Source organism: Cuculus canorus, chromosome Z, assembly GCF_017976375.1.
Source record: "Cuculus canorus isolate bCucCan1 chromosome Z, bCucCan1.pri, whole genome shotgun sequence".
Classification (NCBI taxonomy): Eukaryota; Metazoa; Chordata; class Aves; order Cuculiformes; family Cuculidae; genus Cuculus; species Cuculus canorus.
Window position 1 is genome coordinate 22,079,794 of NC_071441.1, and position 20,723 is coordinate 22,100,516.

Genomic DNA, 20,723 nt, shown 5'->3' on the forward strand with positions numbered 1-20,723 from the left:
AGAGAGATTCAGTGAAAGATTTGAAATTTTTTTTTTATTTTTTTTTAAATCTTATATGTTGCTGCAGTGGTATTGTGAAAGCAGGCTTGAATTTCAAGAACAGACTTGTTTCCAGTAGTAATATTGTCATGTCTCTGTTCTGACTTAACAAAACACTCCCAGTTTCATTTATTTATTTATTTATTTATTTTCTTCCTTTTAAAGTTAATAATGAGGTAGGGATCAGTGTTGTCTCAATAGAAGCAACATTTTCATACTTTGGATATACCTGTAAGCAAAACCTGATATTCTTTCACTTCTAGTTCTGTGCTGTTAGGAATACTTACACAGTCCCATTATTAAAACTAATTCATTTTAAAGGGGTGAGCAGGTCTGGAGTGCTCACTAACCAAGCCTGATTCAGAAATGAACAGATATTTTTTCTGGGTTTTGCATTGTGTTTTTAAGAGCATGTTTTGATGAAGATAAAATCTGTGGCGGGGCTGGAAATCTAGATGTGCTATGGAGCTCCAGCGCTGTCTCATATTGGTTGGGAAGACACTTACAGTCTTGTATTGTGGCTGGTGTCCAAAACCGTTACAATGATGCTGTGATCGTCCATCTGCTGTAACACTTCCTGACACCCACAGCTGATTGTTACTGCTGCATATTGACCTCAATGTTAGCCATGGTATTATCTTCTCTGTCAACATATCTGGGTCCATAGTATGGATTTTTCTGGACATTTTCACCTCTGTCTTAGTAGATACATTTCTAAGGTCAGATGCTGCCTATACAGCAGCAGTATGCACTATTTGGAAGCATTCAGCAGAAATTTCCTGTAGTAGTCAAAGATTTTTGTTTTTCTAAGACCCCTGCGTTTCTTCACTGCTTCCTTTCACATCTATTCCACTAAGCTTTAAAATAATCAATACCTTCCTTTTATGTAATTCATCCTTCTGATTCTGGATGTTCCTTCCTCTGAATTCTTTAGTGCTTCTATATTTAAATAACTAATTTAGCATTTTATTTGAGTAGGAGGTGAGATCATAGGGACTTAACTAAATTAACTGTTTTTTCTTGCTACTTGCTTTCTGACATACAGTATGTTTCTGTCTGATAATCATCATCGTATCAATTTCATAAGTTTTAAGTTGTTTCTTCCTTTTCACAGTAAAATAAATAGATGCCCAAAAAACTGAAACAAACAGGCAAAAAAAGATTTTTTCCCCTGAGAATTTTCTGTTACACTCAATCATACAAGATATCTCAAATGCAAATGTTAAAAAAAAAATATCATAGGATAGTTTGGGTTGGAAAGGACTTTAAAGATCATCTAGTTCACCACCTCTGTGATGTGCAGGGACACATCCCACTAGATCAGGCTGCCCGATGCCCCATCCAACCTGGCCTTGAACACCTCCAGGAATGGGGCATCAACAACTTCCCTGCACAACCTGTTCCAGTGCTTCACCACTCTCATGGTGAAGAAGTTCCTCCTTATGTCTAGTCTAGATCTGCCCCTCTCCAGTTTGTAGCCATTGCCCCTAGTCCTATTACTACAAGCCTTTGTAAACAGCCCCTCCCCTGCTTTCTTGTAGCCCCTTCAGGTACTGGAAGGTTGCTATAAGATCTCCTCTGAGCCTTCTCTTCTCCAGGCTGAACAAGCCCAATTCTCTCAGCCTGTCATCAAATGGGAGATGCTCCAGCCCCACTGATCACCCTTGTAGCCCTCCTCTGGATCTGTTCCAACAGCTCCATATCCTTCTTATGTTTGGGATTCCAGGACTGAAGGCAATACTCCAGATGAGTTCTCACAAGAGAGGAATAGAGGGCCAGAATCACCTTGCTTAACCTGCTGGCCATGCTTCTTTCTATGCAGCCCAGGATCCGGTTGGTCTTCTGGGCTGCAAGCACACGTTGCTGGCTCATGTTGAGCTTCTTACCAACCAGCACCCCCAAGTCCTTCTCTGCAGGGCTGCTCTCAATAACATCATCCTCTCTCCTGTATTGAAATTGTGGACTGCTCTGACCCAGGTGTAGGGCATTGCACTTGACTTTGTTGAACCTCATGAGGTTCTCACATGTACCCTATTGAGTGAATTGTTCATCCAAATAATTGAGATTTTACTAGGTATTAATGCAAGTGGCAGGCTGCCTGCAGATACTCCACAGAAAAGGATCATGCACAATTCAGGGGGGTGGAAAAAGGCCTTAAGATCCACTTTTCTTACTACAGGCATAATGTAATTAAACAATTGCACAGCTTGGTGATGTGTATTTTCATGTGAAGTCTGAGGGCAATCAATTAGTGTGTATTAAATGAACATATTGAAACAGGGTCTTGTAAGAGAAACATAAATTACCAATACTGTAATTTCCTATACCAGGTGATAGCCATACTATAATAATATTTTATTCATAAATTTGCAAGAAATATCCTTGAACCTTCATTAAATAATTTGCTGTCATTCCTTGTGAGCTAACTTGTTCCCTTCTGAAGTTGTCCTGCCTCCTGATTACTCTTGTGGTTGATCTACATATATCACTGTTGACTGAAATTTAATTTACCTAAATTCAAACACACATGGCATAATAATGAACACTGGAGTACCTACCTCGATTCACTGTCAGTCTCATCTCTGCCAGAGTTTGGTCACCACATCCATTGTTTCTTCATATGAAGAAATTGAAGAAATGAGAGCGCTCACATACAGTGCCCAGTTGATTGGGTTAGCTTTAATTATTTTAGTACCTCAATTGATCCAAGCTAGACTTTGCAGTGGAGTAAATGTTGAACATTCCCAAACAAGGATAGTAGACCTGTGTTCTTTCATTCCATCACATGAAAACTCCTTGTCTTTTTGACAAGTGATGCTGAAGATTGCATTCAAGTTCAAAAGTAAATCTAGGCATTCTGCTTTTTCATCTTGATTCTGAAATGCCGTTGTCCAAAGTGGCTTAATTATATGAAGAGATGAATGCAAACATTCTGAATCAGTGGGAATTTTGAGGTAGGCAAGAGATCTAAAGTCATAAACATGCACATTGCTAATTAAAGTAGAGCAGAGCTCATGAACAGTCTTTAATCATCCTGGGTGTTTAAGGAGGAGACATTTGTCCCTTATCTGTTATTTGTGGTTTTATTTTAGATGTGTTAAATGGAAAAAAAATATTTCTGTTACTCACTAGTGTTGAGACGCTATTGTAATATCATTCTGAGCTTGCTTACCTTCAAATCGCATCCCTCATGCTTTTTGGTGGTTGCTTAATTACAAAGCCTGTATGTGTGACCACACTCATCCCTGTTATAAACCTGTTACCTCAGTGATTTCAGTTAGATAATGCTTGCATTCAAGTATCCTGAATTCTGGACTTTGATTAAGCTGCTCATGGTTGGTTTTCTGTTTTTTTTTAACTTGTTGTGTATATTCTCTCACTGAATTGGTTGATGAGGTTTCATTGATGAGTTTCATATCCTTTTATACGAGTTTCATAAATTTCTATCTTCTTATGAGTCAAATAACTCAGCATTGCCCACAAATGTTTATTTTATTTTACACTCGCCTTTCTCTTTGGAAATTAATTTTATTAGTTGCTTTAAAAATATTTACTCGATGTTTTTAATAGGAAAAGTAGCACTAAGAGAAGGTGGAATAAAGTTAGCTTTTGCAAAGCAAGTGACTTCTCTGAATTCAAAACAAATTATTATTTGGATATTGATTGTTAGGTTTTAAAAAATTTTGTTGTTACATCTCAAAGAATTAATGGGATTCATTATTGCATGGAAAAATGAGGTAATCTGCCTTTCAAAAAAAAAAGTAAGGAGGGGTAGGCATACATGGATTACCATAAAGGTGTTTATCTTGTCTGACATGGGGAAGCAGAAGAAACTGAATTCGAAAGTGGAAAGCTGTCCCTGGCACACCCTAAGAAAACAAAAACAGCAGTAGCACGAATAATGCTAAACTGTGGTGTACACACACACCTGTTTGGCATGGAAAGATTCTAGTGGTTTGAAATTCTGTTTGTATAGAGGTGTGATGGAGATGGGTATGGCAGTGCTTAACAACAGTTGGAATGGCTCCAGTACCCATTTCATGTAGCCTCTTCATGTGCTATTTCTCTTCTGCAAGACTGTTCTGCAACTTCTGAGGGGCTTTCAGTGTAGTACTATATTTTGCTACTGTTGACATTCAACTTCCATTTATTGTGGAATATCTGTCCAAAATTATACTGCTTTAGAAACACAGATTCCAAGTAGCCAGCCCTGGGTTGATATTTGAGTTGTGCTTAAGAATTTATGTAGAGCAGAGCTTCTGAACTGAGTGACTTAAATAGCTTCTGAATCCACTAGCCTGTAAGGTTAACATTTTGTCTTGTAGTGACTTATTTCATGGTACTCTAGCTAAAAGATTTATCTTAAAAGAAAGACCATGTTGTTCAGGCTCACTTATTTCCTTTCCCTTTACTAGCGGTCTCTTTATGGCACACAACGTAAAGGTGTTGAGGGAAAAATAAAACTATTATCTTCTAAATAAATTTAGGAGTATCTTTTCCTCAGACCACATTTTATACTCACCATTAATATCGCTGCAGACTTCCTGTAGTTAAAGGAACTAACAGCAGCATGTGTTCCCAGGAATCTAAAAGAAAGTAATCTGCAAAAAGGAGCTGTAGACAGATTTGATACATTAAAATGATACTAAAGGAACAGAATTTTTGGCATTGTCGTTTTAGGAGGAGAAAGGGACCCACTATGTTTGGAGCTGACTGGAAGCTATGTCTGTAGGACACGCAGCAGGAAAATATAAGTCCATTCTACCCATGATCTGAGTGCAAGTGCGACTTTGATCCACAAGCAAAGACACATGCTTAGACACAATTTCCCTGTGGTGATGCTGTGGTGATACCTTTAACTCTAAAAGCAGCTGTAGAAACTGTTCTGAAATACCTGTTAGATGTGATATGCTCTTCTTAGATTATTTCTGAAATGCACCCATTACTGTGTATAACAAATGGAGCTATCAAACATGATGACATTTTATTGTGCCTAGTCATTTTTGTTTAGCCGTCTTGTAACTTATTTCCTTACTCCAACAGTTACCTGGGTTGCAGCTATATAAAGTGAGTGGTTTTGTGTTATCAAGCAGATGATGAAGTAAACCATGTTAAAGATGACACTTAGTGGACTATTTTTTAATGTTTGCTTTAGGAAACACACACTCTTGATATGGGAGACTTGGAATGAAATAGTGGCTTGTAAGAGGAAGACTCGGGTGTGCAGGAATGCGAAGAATTACTCCCAGTAAGGCTGTTCCACAGAAATGCTGAAGCTGTGGACATGTGTGTAGAGAAAAACAATGATTTCCTGTGCACTGACCCTGAAATATATGAGATATCTACTTTATCTAAAAGGGACTGTTTCATTAGAGGCGTATTGGTGCTGTCTCTGTTAAACAAATCCTTAATCAGCCTTTTGGGAAATTTGCTGTCTCCAAGCTCGCTTATATTCAGCAAGTTGCTGAAGTCTGTAGTTGCACTTGAGAATTCAGGTAATTTGCTGCTTTCATGACAGCCTAGTTGCTGAGAAAATGGTTTGTAGTGATACATGTGTAGGAGTGGAGGAACTGGCTTGAGTAGGAGGGCTGCGAAATGGTCAGTTTCCGGAACCTCACATCTGAAGCAATTATAAATGGCCAGTGTTGCTAAAACTGTGAATGGTAAAGCTGTTTTGCACAGTATGTTAAATCCTGTCGTATTGGTTTGAGGATAAGTCATTCTGTGGACTGGGAAAGAAGATTGGGAATACATATGAGAGTTACATAGACAGTATGTTGCTAGCAAAGTTTGAAATATGCTTGTGTTGGGTTGATCCTGGACAGTAACTAAACATCAACAAGCTGCTTACTCACTTCAATGTCCTCCATCCAGTGGGATGGGGAGGAGAATTGGAAGAATAAAAGTGAGAAAAATTCATGGGTTTAGTAAGGGAAGAAAAGAAAGAAAAAAAACAAGTCATGCAAAGTCAGTCACTCACTATCTCCTACCAGTAGAACCATGCCCAGCCAGTCTCCAAGCAGTGACTGCATTGGGAAGACCAAACCCGCGTGTTTTATTCATAAAGCCAACATTATTTGGAAGTGAATATCCCTTTGGTCACTTCTTAGCTGTCCCAGCCCTATCCTCTCCAAACATCTTTCCTAACCTATTCGCTTAAGAATGCTTTCACAAAGCCTTGTAAAAAGGTTTTGATGGTGTGGAATCATTGTTCAGGAACAGCTGGAACAGTGGTATGTTATCAACACTTTTTTAATCACGGTTATAGAACACAGCACCGTATTGGCTGCTATAAAGCATGCCAGCCAGAGCCAGTACAATCTTCTGCAGGATCTTATAAAAATACATTACAGTATCTTTTTGAACAACTGTACCAGATCAGTGTCGTTTAGGATATTGAGAAGATGACACTTCAGTACAGAAAGAACTGTGTCCAATTGTACTTTTGGTAAAACAAGATACAGTCTTTGCGTCCTGAGAATACTGATTCCATTCTGGTTCATTATGGATGAAAATACAGGTGCTATATTTCTGTGTAATAATTGTGGACTTGGTGAATAGCATAGAATGTCTGTTGTCTGCTGTAACAGATCTTCATTGTTTTCTTATTTCTGAATTGAGTGAAGACGTTCAGTTTTTCTGTATACTTTATTGTCTTTTCTGAATTAATAATTTGAAAGTTAAGATGTTAGTGCCCTATGGAAGAACAGCATGTATTATATATGTATATATCAGACATTATGGCACACACATTTTTGTAGAGTACCACACTCAGATTATATACCAGGAAAAGTATTTTCCAGATGCATGCATTCAAAGCAGTGATATACCTGCATGTAGTATACTTAGTTATTACAATAAAAGGATGTAAGATAGGTGATAAAATATGACACAAATTACATGCTAGATAAGGTATCCTTATGTGTTAAGCTGAAATTACTGGTGTCTTTTTTTCTGGTGGTTTTAAGCATGCGTGCCCTATGTTGGCAGTATGGGAAAAGTTTATCTAGGCAGAGATCTTATTCTGGAGCTGACTAAACTTGAAGTGTCTGTTGTGATGTCAAACATTTAGTGGTGCCAAGGAGCTGCTGGAAAGGTCTGGAGAGTTGATTAGGTCACAAACTAGAGTTGCTTTCTCAGTGTATGCGTGGAAGTAGTTTCTGGCTCCCCAAATTTGATACTATGGTCAACCTAGAATCATCTTCAGTTTGTCAGACTACCTCTCAGTGTTTTTGCTTGTTTCATGTGATGAATAGGAAGTCAAACAGATTTTTTTATTTATTTATTTTTGCTAACACTTGTGATGTTTCAAATGAAAAGAACACAGCAGCCAATAAAACCCTTAGACCTTATGTGTCATTCATTGTGGAAATATGGATAAAACAGTAGCTTATAAAGTTTGTTAAAGAGAGAATGAAGTTAGTTAACTTAAATATGTCTGTGAAATGTAGCACTGTAATATTCCACTGTGCTTTACCATTAACACTTGTGTGTATGTGTCCACCACCAGAACTAAAATGGAAAGTAGGACTTTGTGCTTAATGTGTTTTGGGCTTTTTTTAGATATTTTTTCAAATTGTTGCTTTTATGTTAATCTGTAGTAAGGGGTTGACTGTGAACTTCATCTAGTATGGGTTTAAATAATTTGAAATACACAGTTACAGTACAATATTTCAACCCTCGGATACTTGTACAGCAACTTGCAACATAAACTGAAGTGTAGTGTTGAATAAAAGTTAAAATTCCACAAGCCTTCCACATCGGAAGATTTTAGATTACCCAAGTGACAATAATAAGGATAATCTAGAGTGAATGCCTAGCTGCCTGGATTTGCTGAGTAGCTTGGAGTAATTGTAAATAGAAATGAGTTTGTGTCTTGCTTTTCTGAATAATAAAAAGATGTACGCAAGAGTTGTCATAGCAGCTATGTTTCTCATCTAAATAGCATCGTACTAGCACGAAGACATGCCTTGTCATTGACTAGCATTCCCGTTAGTGGACTGCTTATGTAACCTGATCGGATTCCCACTTGAATTTCATTGAAAGTATTAGTATAGTAACACACTGTTGTTGGTGGTTTTTTTGCTGATTTCTAAAATAAATTAGTCCTAGATGTGAAGGGTGGACCTTTCAGTGTGGGACTTTTTAGCTCATTCTTTGCCTCTAGCCTGCTATTGGAGTTGGGTCCTGGAGAAAATGAGTAATTTTTTTTAACCACTTTTGCCTTGTAGGTTAATCTCAGAGCCACTGATGTGAAGCTTATGCGCCAGCTACTTATCATCAATGAAAGTATTGAATCAATCAAATGGATGATAGAAGAGAAGGCCGTTGCCAGCAGAGGTAGCAGTTTGAGTGGCAGCCTGTGCAGCCTGCTGGAAAGTCAGGAGACATCCCTTCATGGCAGCTGTAACAGTTTACAAGACTGTAGTGATGGACTGGATGGAATATCAGTGGGGAGTTATTTGGACACCTTAGTGGATGATGTCCCTGGTCACCAGACCCCTTCAGATATGGACCAGTTCAGTGATTCTTCTAATACGGAGGACTTACAGCCTCTGCATAAGCATCCCGAACTTGATTCTGATGAGTACTACTGTTTTGGTTAATAAAAACAAGTTCCAGTGGGACATAAATGCATATACTTATCCTTTTTCTTTTCTGTCACTTTATTTCACATGTAAAATCCCCAGACTCCTCTAGGAAGGAAAGCATAATATGATACTTTTGATTCCACTTCATAACTTTTTGTTACTTCTAATATGTTTTTTCCTTGGTGTGTTGGGCTTTCCTGTTCCTCACTTTTCTTTTTCTTAATTTATTGTTCCAATTTTTCTTTTTTTTGTTTTAATATTTTAAAATGCTGTATTTACAGGTCCTCAGAAGTGGTAAAGGAAAAGCTTTATCTTAAAAATGAGACTTCAGGGAATGACAGCAACAATTTTGTATTTGTTGGCAATAAAATATCGTCTGATAAATATATGTTGTGGTAAATTTTCTTGAGTACCAGGTTGGACCTTTCCAAAGACACTGTTCTTATTGAGCCTTAAATCTGAAGCTTGAAAATACCTCTACAGAACAATTTTCTTTTTGAAAGTAATTATATTAGATTTCATTAAGCTGTCTTCACTTCGAATATAAAGTATCATGAACTTTTCTGTGTGGGCTTTCTTCTTGAATGTTCTCATGTTCTCATCGTTGTCTAATTATGATTTCAGATTCTGGGCTTCTTTTGTGTCTTTCAGTGATGCATTCCAGTATTAGAAGCTCTGCGTAAGAGTATATCCCATTTTTATGCTTCATACCTTTCATTTTCATTGAACCTGCTATTTTATAGGCACAGTCTATATAAAAGTGAAAGAAGCATCCCACATTAAAAGTATCCAGTTCTAATAGTTTGGATACTGAGCCAAAATTTCCTCACAGAATTATTTAAAAGATGTAATTTAAAGTCTTGAAAATTTTTACCTTGAAATTTTGTGGGATTTAGAGGGCATTGGTGAAACATTTTGCTGGAGGCAATGCACTAGAAGGCATGTCCTGTTTTGATTTTGTTTGTGCACCTTCATTCTTTACAAGTGTACCTTGTTTTTACTAAAGAGTATTACTAAGAGAAAGTGTTGCCCTGCTGTCTTTTTCCTTCTTGTTTTATCAATAAAAGTTTGCTTTAACCTTTTTGTGCCTACTGGTACAGTTGAGGGCTATGGCTCGTCATTTATATTGGTAACATCTGAGAAGAAAAACAGAAACGCAGTGCTGTGCGGAAAGTCTCTGGCATTGAGATTCTACTTGCCCATGCTTTTGTGGACTAGTTTAGGAGACAAATTCTTCTTTTAATTGCTTTGGAATTGTAAAGAAACAACATTTTATCCTTCTACAGTAAAGAACAGAAAAGAAATTGAACTGGAGACTTGAACACCTTAATCATAAACTCATAGAATCACTAAGTTGGAAAAGATCTTTGAGATCACCAAGCCCAACTGTACCTGTCCACTACTAAATCATATTCCTGAACACTTAATCTACCCATCTTTTAAATATCTTCGGCGTGGTGACTCAACCACCTCCCTGGGCAGCCTGTTCCAGTGCCCGATAATCCTTTTGGTGAAGAAATTTTTCCTAATGTCCAACCTGAATCTCCCCTGGCACAGTTTGAGGCCATTCCCTCTCATCCTATCACTTGGACAAAGACACCAACACCCGCTTCTCTACAACCTCCTTTTATGTAGTTGTAGACAGTGGTAAATGCTAAGCTGCCTCTAGGCTCAGCCACTCCTCATAAGACTTACCGAATACAGGGGCAGAATCACTTCCCTGGTCCTGCTGGCCACACTGTTCCTGATACAAGCCAAGATGCCATTGGCCTTCTTGGCCACCTTGGCACACTGCTGACTCACATTCAGCAGCCTGTCAACCACCACCTCCAGGTAACTTTCCACTAGGCAGTTTTCTAGCCACTCTTCCCCACGCCTGTAGCACTGCATGGTGTTGTGTCCCAAGTGCAGGGCTCTACACTTGGCCTTCAACCTCCTTCAGTTGGCCTCAGCCTATCGGTCCAGCCTGTCCAGATCCATTTGCAGAGCCCTTCTGGCTTTAAGAAGATTGATGCTTCCTTCCAGCTTAGTGTCATCCACAAACTTAGTAAGGGTACATTTGGTCCGTTCATGCAGATCATTCATAAAGATATTGAACAGGACTGGACCCAGCACTGAGCCCTGGGGAATGTGTATTTCCAGCTTACAGAAGTGAAAGAGATATTGATACTTACAAGTGACCTGTCTTGCCATGTCTATAGTCCTGCTACCAGTAAACCATAAAAGTCTCTCACTGGACTTATGCTTGGCTAATATAATACAGGCTCTGTATTTAAATTATCATTTATTCATTCTGATGGAATAAAGTAGTATGCAGCATTTGATGTATGTTGATTTGTTTCATTTTGAGATAAATCAGGATTTATCTCAAAATGAGACTCATCATTTGAGATGAGTCCAACAAGGTTCTGCTCTTCTAAGCCATGTTTCCATGGACGTGTCTCATCCAGACTTCTTCAACATCAAATGAGAAGAAGAGGTGAAAACTCAACTTGAAAGTGGCAGTTTATTCCTTGTAGTAAGCTCCATTACTTCCTAACACAGTAGATGTCTCTGTGCCTCAAAATTAAAAAACAAGATACGCATATTTTGCTTTGGACATCATGATTTATTCAAATAGATTATGGGTGAAGAAATAGGTGATTACCAAGAATGAGGCTTCTCAGTTCAACTACTGAAATCAACCAGGGCCTTTTAGATAGCTTGAATAAAAAGAAAGGCCATACCCACAAATGGCAATGCAATGCTGACCTAATGTCTTTAGGATTTTTGATTACTTCCTCAGCTTATGACTGCAGGACATAGTTTGAAGAAAAAAATCTTAGGAAAAAAATATTTCTTTGTGTACCATTAAATAGAACATCAACTGCTAGTTCAAAATAGGTTTTATTACTCTACTTTAAATTATTTGAACCTAGGGAATACTAACTCCCTGATGTAAAACTGTGTCTCTCCTGGAAGTTTTTCTAGCTTTACTGCCCGGCATGGAAGTTAAACATCAGGATATGTAATATATAATATGATATAATATGATATATAATCCCTCTGAATGTAATGAATGTGCAATATATAAAGGGTTTTCTTCTCCAAGTGAAATTTTGGGCAGTAGGCCAAGACACACATCATTTTTTTTCTACTATAAAGGAAATTCAAAAATATTCTTAACATACCTTCTCAAATATCACCTAAAGTTATGCTGAAATAACTTCAAGTTAAAAACAGTCTGTAGCTGTCACCCACCCACTCACAGTTGTAATACTGGATCAAAAGTAATTACATCAGCGATAGATTTATCATATTATGATTTTAAAAGGTCTTTTAAATGGGAATCAAAGTTGGCAGAAAAAAAGCCAACTACCAGAACTGGTGAAGTAAAACCTGTACATGATTAGAAGCTTTTATTTCTGTATGTCTTTTGTCTGGAAGGGGAGAAAGAGTACAAATGACAAAATAGAGATGCCAGAGGACTGTTAGAAGGAAACAAGAATTTCCAGGTGTTGCGCATCTCATATCAAGGAATGTAAACACATTTATTTTTTATTTTTGAAGCCTGAAAACTTCATGGCTTTAGATTTGACTTAGGTTTCTTAATTGCATTGATAGGAGTTCATAGCCAATAGATAATTTACTCTGACTTCCCACTTAAAGCAGACCATGAAATGTTATTGTGTCCTAAAATTAATCCTATAACTTACAAGTGAAGTACAACTTCACTATTTAGGGAATGAAAAATTCTCAGTGCTCCATAAAAAAAATATTCCCTTTGGGTAATTAATTTTTATTTTAAACTGTTTGTGGAGTTCTTCCAATTTTCTCTTGACTTGGTTAACCTTGGTCTTGGAAAATCTTTGTCCACTAAAAAGGGATTTTATTGCCATCTTCTAGCATTTTACAGTCCTGGATTCTTTTTTTGCCTTGGATTTTCTTGTATAATTTTGTCTTATTTGCAGAACTAAAAAAACAATGTTCAGTAGTGTAGGGCAGATTATCTGAAAGCACTTTACAAGTCCATATCTGTTACAAATGTATAAAAGCAAAAGCTTTTGTTTTTTTTTAAAAAAAAAAAAAAAGTGGTAAGATGGCAACTATTATTCATTTCTGCTCTGTCATTTTCTATTATCTTGACTCTTCTGTCTCTTAGCTTGCTTCCAGGCATGATAACAATTTCGCGATAATTTGTGAAATCCCAGACAATTAATAACATCCAGTCCATTGTTATTTCCATACTACTTAAGAGACTGTCCACTATTTAAGCTCCACTATTTAGGCTGCGCTATTCAGGGATAAAAAGTGATGGTCTGAAAAGATTCTGTATGCTTTTTGTTTTAAGATAACTATTTCCTGCTAATAACAGGAGCCAGCTAGTAGATGGATGTGCTCTGGTTAAAAAACTATTGAAGGAGAGGAGGATGAGCTCAAATTTTTCCATCTGAAAAGCATGGTACTTGAAAGATTCTGCCACGACAGTCTAGCTGTGAAAGTTTCTTGCACTTTTGAAAGAGAAATTAAAATCCTTTGAAATTTCTCTGCCAGCTGCCTGGTCTAGTATTGATCTCAACGTTGCATGACTATTTGTGTTTACACAAATGCTGTGAGAGGATGAAGAACAAATGAGGAGAGCTCTTGAATCCACCAGTAGGCCAGAAACATTGTACTAGGATAGTGAAGGTAGAAGAGCGTCTCTGCCTTCGGAAAGTACACTACCATTATGCTATGAATTGAGACAGGATAGTAAAAAGAAGGCAAGAATCTCATGTATCTTGTTCAAATGAGCTCTGCTGGAAGAAATGTCAAAATGTTTGTTAGTTTGAAATTTCAAAAATCTTTCTCCACATTTTGCTTTGAAAAAGAGAACTGGTTAGTCGAGGTGTGTGACGTGCAGTCTGAAATAAAGTCTGGTTTTACCACATAGTTGCATCTTATGTAATTCCATATAATACACTTACAAACTGTGAGGGGTTTGTTTAGTAATCTTAAGCACTTAGTGAGCTGTCTTAAAAGCCTCTGCTAGTGTTTTTCATGTTGCCAACATTTCTTCTGAACCAAGCCTAAAAGATGTGTATTTGATATAAAGAACTAACATATAGCCAATAAATGTGAGATCAGTAGAAAGGATTCGTCACTTTACACCCAAGGAGGCTTTGCTTCATTTTAAATGTACTCTGTTACAGCAAGTTTGTATTCCTCACAATAGCTATAAATTTACTGTAGAAACAGTAAAAGAGCATCCTGCCCTGAAACAAACAGAAGATTTTTCCTTACATAAATTAAAAAGAGATTAATGCTGCCTGCACTTAACCTTTGCATTGGTCAGAGATTAAATTTCCATAGTATGTATATCTAGAGTGAAACTAAAACAATTTCTTTCCCCTCCTTCTCCCTCCTCCCCCAACCCCTCTTGGAATTTTCTATGCTACGGCATAGCACTAATAAGATAAACAATCTTCAGGCTTTTTGGATAAACGTGTCTGATCTTCAGGACTGACATTTCTCTATAGTCTTGTTTGGTTTTGTTGGTCTAGTCCGGAAAGAAACATGTTTGAAAAGATAGAGCTTTTAGTCATTGTTAGGGGACCACATTATACAAATGTCTGAGAATAATTATTGGTAGCACAATTTGTCTTTTTTATTACTTTTCCCCCAAAATTGCTGCAGAAACAATGTTGGTATTCCCAAGCATATCTGCCCCCCGCCCCCATTTCTGTCTGACGTCCACATGGAAAGAAAGCAGTGGTTTGAGCCCAAAGGTCTGAAATCATGCTTTTACCTGTGGAACGTAGAGCACATTCATACTTCATACAAATTGGTCAGCATTTCTGGGTCCAAAATTTTATAGCTAAATGCTAAAATATTATAATACATTAAAACCATTTCATATGATCACTGAATTGATCGTATTCTGGAAACCTGTGAAACCACAGAAGCCTTTTTAATTTAGAAAAGATACTGGTTTTAGTTTGTGAATGAAAATGTTATTGTTAGAACAGTCTAAATTTTCTTCCATGAATTATGAACCAAAAGGACAAAACACATAATAAAATTAATAATGACTTGTGTTAGGTGTATCTTGTAGAGTAGTCTGTGGATTTTTTTAACACTGTTGGAGAATATTTCTTTTCAATGTTTGTTATACCACTTGAAAATCAAAAGCGGTTTACTTTTTTTCGGATGACATTGTGTGAGTTTTCGTCACAATTCATAAAAGTTGTAAGAGTGAACAGTTGAAGTCCCTTATTTAAAAGAATGTACTAAAATACTGAGTTAAAAATACGTTTTAAGCTTTATGAATTTTAATTGTAAAATAAGTATTTATTGTTGGGCAACATAACTACTGCTAATAATTTCATTTTAAGGAAAAGGGGAAAAAAAAATCCTCATGTTTTACTCTCAAGATCTTTTCTGTTTGCATTGCAAAACAAATTCCAAGAACCAGCACTACAGAAAGATAACAATAAATGCTATATGTGAGAGTATTTGTAGAAAATTACTTGGTTAATTCATTGTTCAAGTTTTGCTGTCAAAAATGTTCACATCTTACTGAATGAGTGCCTAAACAATAACATATATCGTATCAGGCAAATCAGGACTAAGCAATACAGCATGAATTGGTACTTGTAATGAAGTGATTGTGCTGCCTTTTAGCCAGGGAGAGGAGAAGAAACCAATCCCAAACCCCAAAGAACCAAACCCAACTGTTTTCTAGGAAGCGAAAGAAGTGAGTGACACAATAAGAGAGTGACACAATCAAAGCACCCGGTGCTGTGTGCTTCCAAATGATAGCAGATCTCAGTATGTTAAAGGCAGACCTGAAGCTCGTAGGAGGCAGCCTAAATGTTTTACATGTAGAAAACAAATCTGGATGCCTCCTCAGATTGCCACACATTGATTTCCAGTAGACTGCTTAAATGTTTGAAAACAAAGTGCTACAATTGTCTAAAGCAGTACATGATTATAAAAAACTCCACAGTATTTGGTACTTATTTTTCCCCAATCCACTTTTTAAGAGCCATATCTTACTCTTAGCTGATACTGTTTTTTCTAAAAGGCAGATTTTGCCTGTGAACATGAGAGGACTTTCCCAATATTTATATATTTTGCAATCAACTTCTTTTAGGCAAAGTTATTAACTGCACAATTGATATAACAAATGACTAAATTAGGGATAATCCAGTCACTTTTTCTTCAACTCTAGGAATTCTGATTGCTCACAAGACTGTCTCTTTCCCTCAGGAATACAGTGCTTTTTGTTACCTGATAACTGGATATCACACAGTTTGCACAGTCAAGTAATCTTAAAAATATTTTGATGATGGGGGAGGGGAAGGGTGATTGAAATGCTCCTCACTTTTTGCACAGATAGGCTGTGTTTGGAACAGTGACATAATCCTTAGGACAAATATGGCTTTCATTGTGACACCCCACCTCCCCACTGCCTGAAGAAATGTAAATATTTGTTTCAGTTCATGAAGCTACCCAAAGTCATTGCTGGGTCACTTTCTGGTATTCAATATGCTGATACCAGCACAGAGATTTCCAGAATGAGTCATAGTGCTATATGGGAAGATACCAATTTGTTTTATACTTCACATACAACAGATGGCTTCTTTAGAACACCATCATCAGCAAAAGTAGAATTGAGAAAGTCAAGATTATCTTTTGGATAATAATTATATTTTTTTAAAAACTAATGTAAGTCTAGGGATTTCAGTTTTAACATTTCACTTTTCATATTGAAGCTTAAATTACACTGGCAACAAAAAAGTCTTAAGGGTGAGTTTCAGATTGCAATAGGAAACCTATGATGTATTGATGTTCCTCTATGTGGAAGCATAAATAAAAGAGAAAGATACCACCTAAACTCTGAGGAAAATACCATCATTGTAGATTTTCCTCTGACATGAATTCAGATTCAAAATATACTTTTGGATTTGCTGAAGGGAGATGTATTCTCCAGGGCGTATACTTTCTTGTTGAACTGAAACACACAGACGAGGGAGTGAATAAGGAGAGAAAAATTTGAATAAACAAAGTAGGCCTCTGATCCTACTGAAGCATTCATTAACAATGGTCCTGGAAGCCAACTAAAATCTGAACGAATTTCCAGAAGTAAGCCTTACAAAAAGCGGAATTTGATTCGGCATTTGTGTCAAAATTGGACGAAGGTTTGATGGCTGCACGTTTTGAGGTGTGTTGGTGGCTGGTTGGTTTTTTTTTCTCTTACTGAATGCTATGGTAAAAAGCTTATATTGCTACCAGTCTATTGCTTTGATAAATTCCCTTTTTCTGTCTGTATTTTCAAGTGCTTGGCTATCAGAGCCAGTAAGAGGAACTCCCCAGAAAGTTTCGGTTTAGAAAAGCATTCACTGAATAATCCCAATCTGTAACAACTGGTGTTGGACACTGTTAAAATGCTGACATCTCCAGACCTTTAAAAAATCATGAAATTTTATAATACATATTTGATTTCCTCAGTAGAAAATCAGCTTGAAGTACATTTACTGAGCAAGTCCCTGTACTGAGATTTCCTTATTGTTCTTTACAAGGTGAATTCTTTAATTGTTGTAGCTTTCTTTTCGACAATACATTTAAGTCCATTATACAATAAATTATAGAACTTTTTCCCCCTTCCCTTTGTAATTTGGGCCAACAAAATTCTAGCAAGACTGTTAAGCTCTTTTAGTTCATAAAGATGTAAGAATCATTTGGAAAGATGGAAAAATCCACTACATTTTTTTTCTAAACCAGTTAAAAAATTTCATAAGACTTACAAAGCCCGGTCTCATGTCCTTACATGTCCTCAGATCCTTTGCTACGGCAATTAGGGCAATAAAAAATACAAGTTTAGTTTACTCCACATATCTATGTTAATCTTGATGTTATGACAGGGATATTTAAAGCCTGAATTGCCAGTTTTGCCATGTTATCAGGCTGATGAGCCACTGACAATGTAAACATCATATATTGCTGTGGTTTAAGACTAAGTGGCATATGATTCAGTGGGCCTAGGAATGCCTGATTTGTGCTACCAATCCCAAGTGGATTCTTATGCTTTTATACAGATGAATATTAATCAGATAGATCCTGGGGCGGTATCTGGAAAGTACAGTACACAGAAGACTGTGCCATTACAGTCTGTCATGAACAATGTGCAATTCATTCAATTTATTAATGCTCTGTTTCCCCTTCAGGCAAATTATTTCAGCAGTGTTTGATAATAAAGGGCTTCAGTAAGACACTTTTGACAAACTTGACATGCTGTTGGACAGAAGCCATATTCTCAGATATAAACTAAAGGCTTACTTTGCTTTGTTTTTTCACAACCAGGCCTGGAAGAGGAACACAAGTTTTCATCAGTGACAGATTATTTGATACAAAACTTCAGAGACTGTTGGCATGCGTATGATATTGAAGAGAACTGTTTAACGAGAAAGATTAGGAGTTGGACATAGAAGGAAAAGGATTATAACACAGCCAATGACAAAAGATCCCAATTTGGCATCGGTTCTGGACAGTGGTTGAGAACCAAGAACACAAAGCGTGATCAGTCATGAAAGACAGGAACCAGCAAAAGAACTGCATGTAATTTGTCCAGCCTATCGTGTTTCCATTGTTGCAGGTCTCATGGCTATGTACACTTATAGGGCAACCACAAGCCATCATTACTTTTTGCTGGCTGTTTCTACACATATTTAACTCCTTAAAATGCTGGAGCTTACTTGCCTTTGCCTCATGTCCTAAACCTTTTCACTTTTTCACCTTGGGAAGAGCCTGGAAGAAACCCTAACCTGTACCTTTTAACACTCGGAGAAGAGAGACTTGCAGAGAGAGAACTGGTCACTGCTCGACCCACCCTCACTTCTCAGAACTGCGCTACAGGCTTTGGCAGTTGCTCATTTGTGTTAACCAGTACTCTAAATAGAGCTTTATTAGCAAAAAAAGAAAAACAGTGGTGAGGGGGCAAATTTTATACGTTTGCTAATTACTTAACTCAGCAACAGTCTCTATTCTTTTGATGTTTCAGCAGCTTGTAGGCACCCAATAGGGCTTTATTGTGTGAAAACATCACAATAGAAGGTGAGAAAGACTATTTTTTTGCCATGAAGTATTTAATTTAAAAAAAACAAAAACCCCCAAAACAACAGGAAGAAAAAGAATTATCTACTGTTTTGGTATGCAGTAATAAGGTACAAAGGTTTGTCACTTTACCCTGATAATGAGAGAAGTTCAAAGTATGGTTTGGAATAAAGTCCAGAGTACCTGAAGTCACATAACTTTACTAAGGACTGAGGACTACCTTTTCCTACTGACAAAATACTGTTCTCTGCTGTAGGTATCTTATTTCTTATCACAGCTTATGACTCTCATTTTCTAAGGGAAAGAGGTAATGTATTGTGGAAATCTTCATGTTTTCTAAGTATTCCATCCTTTATGTGTAGAATACATTTTTTCTCCCAGATGAGCAGGTTATAGCTGTTTCTTGGACAGTTAGCCTCAGTTTTGAAATCAGACAAGTTTTTGTTCTGTCTACAGGCTCATTGTCCTTTTGGTGTTTAAAATGTTTTTAAATGAATGACTCATCTATGTTTTTGTAACATCTTATTTTCATAATGTTAAGGCATGGACATTGATTTCTCACTTTTGTTGCTCTATTTGAAGTTAAATAAGAATAATAGTACCATCTTCCCTTTCAGCTTCAATTTATTTTCAGCTGAGATTGCTGATCATTGATAGTGGTAGGAGACTTCCTTTCAAACTTCTGGAATAATGCTTTTTGGATATTTTGGCCTTTCTGAAAAACAGCCATGATGAATAACTTTTTGCAAATGTTGCAAATCAATCACCACTTGTTCTTTAATTTCATTTTACAAGTGCTTCCTAGGAGAAGGATTTGCTACAGTCCTGGGCTCACTCTGAGGTTCAAATATGAGAAAATCAAGTCAAGAAAAAAATTGACTCCCTCAACACAGAAGGCGAAGTGGAAAGAGGTTACTCTATGCCCTACACAATTTCCTTAGAGATCAAGGCAATGGACTATTTTATCTGCTTCACCTACTTGCCCCTAGCTATCCTGGCAGTTCAATGGAGTGGAGAAACATACCTTTTCGTGGGAAAGCTGACAGAATTTCCAAATAAATATTACAAAGCTGATTCGTAGACAGTCTCTGGCAACCCTACTATGATTCTGCAAGCGTAGGCTGCACATACTTAAGTATGTGGTTAACTTGAAGTAACTGACTAATCTCATTGACTTCAATGGGACTATTCATGTCCTTAAATGCCTGGCTATATCAGGAACTAAATCTTTCTGGTTATTCTTTCAGCCTGCACAGCTCCAACTGTGCAGACACTGAATCTTTCCAAATGAAACTTTGCCAAACTGTCTTTACTTGGTATCTGCAGTTTGTTGTTTTCACTGCTTCAGAAATGTCTCTGTACTGTCACATTACTGGAAGATAGTTCAGCTTTCAGTTATTTCCTTCTTAATCTTCACAGAGATCATCATGTAGCAATGCTGGAAAATATGCATCGGGCCAGGAGTAGGGGGAAAAGCTAATAATCCAGCCATAGCTAAATTGTTACTACTTTATATCATCGCACCTACTTAAGATGTTTAAAATTTCTAATTTGTTGTTGAGCTTTCTAGAATGAAAAAATAGCTATAAGTGGCTTTCTTTTTCTTTAAAAGGAAGTTGTTTCTATCAAACTGAGACTGCACTTCTCACTTCTTTCAAGGAAAAGCAGTCCTACACATTGCTAGTATGTACTCCTATAAAATGTATGCTAACATACTACAGTGTTGTGCATGAAGACATTACATGTGTAATTAAAATCCAGAAAAGTTAGAGCAGAAGAAGGAAGGATAAATCTATTTCTATTTCTCTAACTGATCTGTATTTTTACTCTTTTACTAATATCTTCATTTCCTGAATTGTCAGCTGGTAGTGACTTAGGTCAAACTGTAAGTAAAAGCTTAATTTTTATTTTCGTTTTTTATTTTCTTTTTTTACTGCTGGAGTTTCATTGTTGTTTCTGTCTACATAAAACAAGCAAAACAACCTCTTCTTTTTTATTCTTTCCTAAGGAGCTATGGGA

General features: G+C 36.9%; 1 protein-coding gene across 1 annotated transcript in view; it reads left to right on the plus strand.

Moving 5' to 3' along the window:
• The window catches only part of LURAP1L (leucine rich adaptor protein 1 like), a 29,562-nt gene extending 14,581 nt beyond the window's left edge, over window positions 1-14,981 (plus strand). Inside the window, exon 2 of the mRNA XM_054055425.1 lies at window positions 8,271-14,981. Within this exon, the coding sequence (XP_053911400.1) occupies window positions 8,271-8,645 (375 nt within the window). The 3' untranslated portion in view covers window positions 8,646-14,981. The remainder of the gene's footprint in view (window positions 1-8,270) is intronic.
• Window positions 14,982-20,723: the final 5,742 nt, after the last annotated feature.